The 7,336-nt window shown below is 36.9% G+C and overlaps 1 protein-coding gene across 1 annotated transcript in view; it reads left to right on the top strand.

The window, feature by feature from the left end:
• The first annotated feature begins 5,353 nt into the window (after nucleotides 1-5,353).
• LOC106517879 (uncharacterized) overlaps nucleotides 5,354-7,336 on the top strand; it is a 2,398-nt gene continuing 415 nt past the window's right edge. Inside the window, exons 1-4 of the mRNA XM_014008919.1 lie at nucleotides 5,354-5,478; nucleotides 5,612-5,666; nucleotides 5,781-6,086; nucleotides 6,562-6,640. Coding sequence (XP_013864373.1) covers nucleotides 5,354-5,478; nucleotides 5,612-5,666; nucleotides 5,781-6,086; nucleotides 6,562-6,640 — 565 coding nt within the window. The remainder of the gene's footprint in view (nucleotides 5,479-5,611; nucleotides 5,667-5,780; nucleotides 6,087-6,561; nucleotides 6,641-7,336) is intronic.

Here is a 7,336-nt window from a genome sequence, read left to right as displayed (position 1 = left end):
GATCTAATTTTTGAATAAACGTATAATTTCTCTTTCAACTTAGTGGTTAAGACTTGTACATGATCACGATAAGTCCAAAGTAATTCCAAGATATTTTTTAGGTAGTGGCAATATTAAGGGGTTTGTTTAAAAAAGTGAGTTGATTTATTATACTGAAATGTCTCCTGGGTGAGGAAAAATACATGCACACAGTTTTTTAACATTAATTGACAAAAGATTATCTTGAAGCCAACCATGAAATGTCTGAAGATCTGCTTGTAACTGACTATTAATAGATTCAATATTGAAATCAGACAAAAAAAGAACAGTATCATCAGCATACATTAAAATATTTGAATACTTCAACATTCATATGATGGATCACATATTGATCATATGCAGCTGCTGACTGACCCATGATGTGATGTAAATGTAACATTTTCTACATATAGATAAAATCAATCACTGCAATAAAAATAACTGTCTGTTTTTGTCACTTTTACGGTGGATTGCATCAACTCTGTTTCATACAGAAGGAAAACTTCACCAAAGTGAAACATAAATATGTGGATCTGTTTGATTACTCTGGCTGTCTTTCTCAAGGACCAGGATGTGTGACACAAAAATCTGAATTAAGGAACTGAAAGTGAAAGAAGTCAAACTGAATATTCCTGCTGGCACAAGATTTATCCCCTATTTTCTGTCCTGAAACTGGAAAAACTAAATAAACTAATATATTATATTTACTGCAAATAGTTGATATGATATTGGTGTCTTCTTTATTAAAAACAATCACACTATACAGTGTGAGGGCTGGTTTAACAGTTGAGTCCTAGTTTGAGTACTTTTCATTGTACAACCATTACAGTGGTAAATAAATAATGGCTTAGCTTTAAGTTAGCAATTAGAGCCACCTGAAAGTCAGACCTCAGATCTCCTGCAAGAAACATGCTGAAAATAACCAGAATATCTCACTTGTTGGCAGAAAATATCAATAAGCTCATTGAAAAATCACAGCTTTTAAACAAATAAAAAACTGTACGTATATAAGCAAACTTTTAGCACAATAAATAATTGTGCAACTATCTACTGTGAAAGTACTGTCACAGAAAGGCTTGGATTAAAGTTAAGCACTGCGACACCTTCAGCACCCTGACTTTTGTTGTTGTTGTTYGGTGGAGGGGCTTCCTGTGACTGTAAAATAGCAGCTGGAATCATGCCAGGTGCATCACATCTGTGGCAGAGCTACAGAGCGTTACTGAGCCCACGGCGCTCTCAAATATCAATTTAAAGGATATCTATGCTTTTTAATGTCCTGAGATGAACTGCAAAGCGAAACAAATCTTGATTTTTTTGCATGTCCTGCTTAAACACTGTCCATATACGATAATATAATGGAATAAGAACAGCTGCAGCCCACAGTAACAAAGTAGGTTACACAACACACATTTCCTACAGAAGTGATCTTATCTGCCTGCGAACAGCTCGAACTGTTCCAACAAAGCAGCTGTATGATTGGGTTTGACATTCGCCCCCTTTAACAATGAACCTCTTGTCAACCAGCGAGCTGTGGTGACCTTTCTTACAAACTTTTCAACTTCTCTGCCTGATGCAACATGAACAAACAGGTTGTTTGCGCCACACAACAAAGTGGAATGCATAACTAAGCGTGTGCATTTCAACACGCCTCTGCGGGTGGTGGTTTTTAATCACATGTTCACCATTACAGCCCAACAAATTTTGGAGTTTGAGCACGTGGATTGTGTGTGTGTGTGTGTGTCTTCCTGTTCTCGTGTTGCCACGGCTGACTGAGTTTGGCTGTCAGCCCTGCTCTGGGAGCTCCTGTGTTCTCTCAGATCCGGCACACGGCCCTCTGTCTGCTGGCGGTGCCTCTCACATGTGGCCCCATGTGAGGCTTTCGCAGCAGAACACAGCAGCAGCAGGAAGGAGACCTGCTCTGTTGTCAGCTGCTCAGGTCAGTCTGTGAAACTGAGTAAGAGACGCCTGCCCCCACACACAAACACACTCAAACACAGTGATTTCTTTGAGCATTTATGGTTTCATCTCCAGTTCTGTCTTTGTACAAAGTATTAGATCTAGATTCTTTTAGATGCATGTGCGTGTGTGTTTGTGCACGCAGTGTCCAACAAAGCTAAGACTTTTGCACACTGCAAAATGACAAAGCAATAAAAATAAATGTTCTGCCAACAAGTAAGAAGTGTTGCCCTTCACTCCACATATTGTGGATGGGATGCGTGGTGTTGCTCTAGCGCCCTCTCCTGGTGATAGTGTGTTGCTGTTATTTGCTCAGCTGATTTTATGCACTCAAACAATGAATGAACTGTTCAGGGCTTCTACATCTCTGCTATTTTTATACAATTTTATACAAATTTATAGAAAATCAAGAACATTGTGGACAGCCATGACCATTTAGACTGTCATAGAAAAACAGAGTGTCCTCAGTCGGAGGCTCCTTCAATTCTACAGACCGCTACAGAAGATCTTTCCTGCCCAGAGCCATCAGCATCTATAAGTCTTTAGTTAAATGAGTTYCTACAACATCTAATTTRCCTCTGGGATCAATAAAGTAGCCTATTTTTGAATTGACTTGATTTTATTTTTACTGTACCCCATTCGAACTTAAGTAAAACTTATGGGCATCAATGTAAAAACTTTAAAATCAGTAACTCACACTGAACAAGAACTAGAATGATCCTCCAGCATCCTCCTATGAAGTGTAAATTGTAAGGGTCAGTTATGTTTGCTTTATCAAAGTTAGAACAGTCTGTGTAATTATCTGCCATGACTCCAGTGATTTTTAAGCGTCAAAACTGTAAAARGTCCTGCTTTAAGCATCTATTGTAAAGAAAACAAAACAAAAGAGCTGTTTTTTTCTCTCTTTTGTCTTAGCTTTTATGAAATGAAAATAAATCTATAATGCTGAACCCACCGGTAATATTATGTTTTGAACTTTTAAAAGCTAATAAGAACTCAGGAGTCAAAATATCCAAAACAAACAAGAAGGACACTCAAAATGTAATTCTCACTTATGTAAATTCTTATGGTTTTTTGATTTAATGGGTTTTAAGGATAACTAGGATAATCTTAATCATCAGGAATGATTAAAGGAAAACGATTCAAACGTTGATAAATGTAGTGTTTTAGTGTTCTTCAGGTTCAAATGTTAATGTTGCTGCAATAGAAAACTTTTCCAATTTTTTTATAGTCAGTTTGTGATTTGTTTTCTCTGCTAACCCAATCATTATGCACTGTTGTTGTATGGAGTTGCTCTCTCTCTCTCAAAGTTCTTGCTTTTAAGTAAAAGGTGAAATATCCTACTAATAAAACAGTTTTAAATAACTCGTCTAATTTTCTGCACAAATAAGACAAACTGCTTCCAGAATTATAATCTAAGAGGAAAAGTTCCTGCTGTAACACCAACACAAATCGTTTTACTTCAGGATGTACTTGATGTTGTATTTCCACAATATGCTCTTTACACTCTTAGCACACTTTTTTGAAAAGTTTGTCACATGTAGGTTTTTTTAAAATAAATGTTTTGCAATTTTTTTAATGCTCTGCTATTTTCTCCATCTAGTCACCAAATTTGTTAAAGGATTCTTTAAAACAAATCCTTACAGCAGCTTCATTGTTTCTACAAATACAGAAAGCTGATGCAGCAAAAATCTTTCCAACATCAGTCACAAACAATAACATTTTGCTCATTTTATAAGTATACAATGTTGACTCAGTGTTCTGACATCTACAACAGACAACCGTAAAAGAGAATAATTTTATGGGACATCATGTTTGTGAGCTGAAGATGGCCGTTTTGATAATGAGAGCTATTTGTCAGAGCGCCYTGCTTCTTTTTTTATTAGTAGGAATAAGAAATTTGAACAACAGAGCTGATAATGTTGTGTTCRTTTAGACCACGTGGCAAACTCAAGGCCTGCGGGTGACTCACGTATGGGGGGTACAGAAAAATTTTTTTCTTAACATAAAAATTGTTTATTATATCGATGGTAAACTTTAAATTTGTGCTTAAATGCAACAAAATAAATGTAAAAGGTGAAAGATAATAACAACAGTCCTGCCCCCTGAGCTGCTTTAAGTAACTGAGCAATTTAGTTGGATAGCACAGTATTAACGTCTGAAAATAAGCTGCTTTAAAGTCASCATCAACCATTAACTAAATCTGTCATAATGCAGCTACTCACCATAAACTCATCAGTCAGTAAAAAATTATTAGTTTTACTTTTAATAATATTTCTGTATTTATTACAGATTTAGTCAGTCATACACTTAGTTCTTATCAGTGTTTAAAAGAGGACGTGTTAAAACTTTGTTTAGTCAAAGTTAAACATGAAACATCAAAGTTCATCACAAGTGGCCCTTTGAGGGCCACCATAACGCTCATGTGGCCCTCGATGAAAATGAGTTTGACTCCCCTGCTTTAGACCCTGTCACGCTATAACATTTTAGACAACTTGTGACATTTTTATGTCTGAATGCCTAGTAAAAGTTTATTTGATCAGTTTGTTAGCATTACAGTATGTACACACCTAAAGTAAGCTTGTTTTTTTTTTTTTTATTTCCATTTTAAGTTGTCTAAAAGGTTGTAGTCTGACAGGGCCTTTTGGCTTGCTTTCAGGGGTTCTGTCTTCTGTTTTATTTAACTGTATCAGAACAAAATCATCAGGTGATTTTAGGAGGAAAATGTAARTTCCGGATCAAGTCACAAGATGTGAAAGGACTTTGATCTTTAGAAATTGCTGTGTCTTGTGAGAAGATGCTCCAAAACCACAAGTAAGACAGAAAGCCTGAGGATCACAGGTGACTTCTCCTCCTCCTCCTCCTCTTCCTCAGGTATGTATTTTTATTTGGTTTGTCTGGAAAATATTGATTATTTTAAAGATATTACACATGCAAAATGTCTGTTTTGCAGCCTTTATTTTATACAGTATAAATGCAGAACATTTATTTTCTAGTTCAAAATGAAAATGAATCATTTGTTTTATTAAAATAAATTAATGAGTTTTAGGGAAAACAAAGTTAAAGATGCAGATATTTGGAGAAATYCCTTTGATTGTGATGCGGAAAGGATGACTGGAGTTTCTAATCATTAACAAAGTCATATGATTGTCAGTGTTACGGTCTGTTYTACAATAACTCATATAAAGTTAAAGCTCAGCTTTGGGATGACATGTTGAGTCAGTACAGATTTAAAATTTATTCATTTACTAAATACTGTATATTTATTGCTTTGATTTGCTCCAAAACTCCAAGTTTAATTAAAATAAAATATTAGTGATCCTGTGTTTATAAATACAAACTTTCTTCCCTTGTTGAAGCTGCGGTTGGGAAATCTGCCATGGAAACTTTTGGTCTGAGGAGGACTCAGTCCCTGAGGAGTCTTTCTGGGGTTCAGGAGAGTTCATGGGTCAGGTCACCTTCTGCAACCTGGAACAGAAGATCTGTCTCTCAGCTGGTGCAGCAGTAAGTTAGTTACTATGTTTATGTTCACATAACAAAGAGTAGAATAAATATATTTAGTTAGAGCGTTGATTCATTGTGTTTATGCCCAGAGCTGATCCCAGCTAATAGACGTGTTAATAATTATTCTCTAAAGTTACCAAAGCTGTGCTGACCTGAGGAGTTCTGAGAAAGCAGAGGAAAAACTCGAGGTAATCTGTTGTTTGTCATACTAATTTGCTGTTATTACTAAAAAAAACCAGCAAAATAAAATAAAAATAATTGAACAATATAAAAAAAAAGTTCTGAATGTGAACTCCTGTCAGGTTTCTGAAAACTGTGTGGATGGACGCCGGAGGTGGCAGGACAACAGGGACAACGTGTCTCTCTGGAGATCAGCAGGGAGCTTCAGTCTGTCCAGGAGTCGCTCCATGGACTTCCTCCCACAGAAAGAACCGTCTGGCACCAGAGCTCTGTGCGCTTTGTTCGAGAACAAGGCCACCCTGCAGCAGAAGTTRAACAGCAGCCCTCGGCTGAACTCAGCATCTGCAGCCGGCAGTAAAACAGGGACAAACTGGCCTCTGCAGGACAGGAGAAGTTATAACACTCCTCTGAAAGAGACACTGATTCAGGTATAAGAACTGCTGTTCAAACAGTAAAACAGAACATTTTCACCTAATAAAATACATTTTTTTAAAGTTTTTACATTTTAAAGTTTTGTTTGGGACCACATTGTTCAAGTGTTTGTTCTGGCACATTACATCCAAGCAGACAATAACACTCTCGCCTTTTTAAATTTGAAAAGTAAAGATGGAAAAATTTGCCTGTTTTTTCAAATAAAACAAAAATTACCCCACTAGAAACTTTTAAAACCAGTAGTATATAGAGTATACAGGACTGAGAGTAATTTCTAATCAAACTCTAATTGAGGAAACTGAACGAATTCACTTTCTAAAACGTCTAACCAAATCTTTCAAGCTCTTTTTTAGCTTAACACGCTGTGGACCTATTTTTCAAATGAGAAAGGGACACAAATGTCACAGTGCAAGCAACAAAAATAGTTTGCTGTAACAATCCTAACAAACACAATATCTTGTCAATCCACAGAGAACAACCCAGGTGGATGGTCCAAAGGTCATGAATGGCCTTCCAAAGGGTTACAACAAAGCCTCCGGTCACACAAAAGGTGAGCAGAGATGTTTAACCTCGTGCCTATGAGACACTGCAGAGGGCAGATCAGTGTTTGAGCTCCTCAAAGACAAACTTTATGGGCATATCATGATGTCATGGTGTAAGCAGCTGTCTTGTTCAATCTGTCAATCAACCTACCTGTTCAGGACAGGCTGAAATATTAAGGCACACTTCTTTACTATAAGTGTGCATCAAACAACACYTCCAACAAAAGGATCTGTGTCATCAAACATGACAGAGTCAAGGTTGAAGATTTTCAGCGAGTCATCAGGCAAATCCTGAAAGTGTTTAGTTAGCAGTACCCCATGCGCTGTTTTCATAGAAGAAGGGAGAAAGCTAAATAAAGCCGAGGATGTGGCGGAGTAAAAGCATAACTATGTGTTCAGCACATGTGCTTTAGATAGAAGTGAGGGCGCCGCTGACTGCTCTGACCATGAGGCAGAGCTTTGTCATCTGAACTCTGGGACTCATGTTGATGTTTTTGACTCTGTGATGCTTGAGGTGTAAGATAAAAAGAGAAAGGTGAGCAGGCAGTGGGAAAAATGAAATAAAATAAAATAATAATAATCAAAATGAGTTTAAAAAATCAAACGTATGACTTTCTAACATCTAATGAATCCTTTGTTGACTGCCACTGAGCCAAAATAGAATGTTCCATGAGTTCCTGTGTGTTATTTTAATACATCCGACC

Source organism: Austrofundulus limnaeus, unplaced genomic scaffold, assembly GCF_001266775.1.
Source record: "Austrofundulus limnaeus strain Quisiro unplaced genomic scaffold, Austrofundulus_limnaeus-1.0 Scaffold54, whole genome shotgun sequence".
In the NCBI taxonomy this organism is placed as follows: Eukaryota; Metazoa; Chordata; class Actinopteri; order Cyprinodontiformes; family Rivulidae; genus Austrofundulus; species Austrofundulus limnaeus.
Note: the sequence above shows the minus strand (reverse complement) of the source record. Positions and strands in the feature narration are given on the sequence as shown.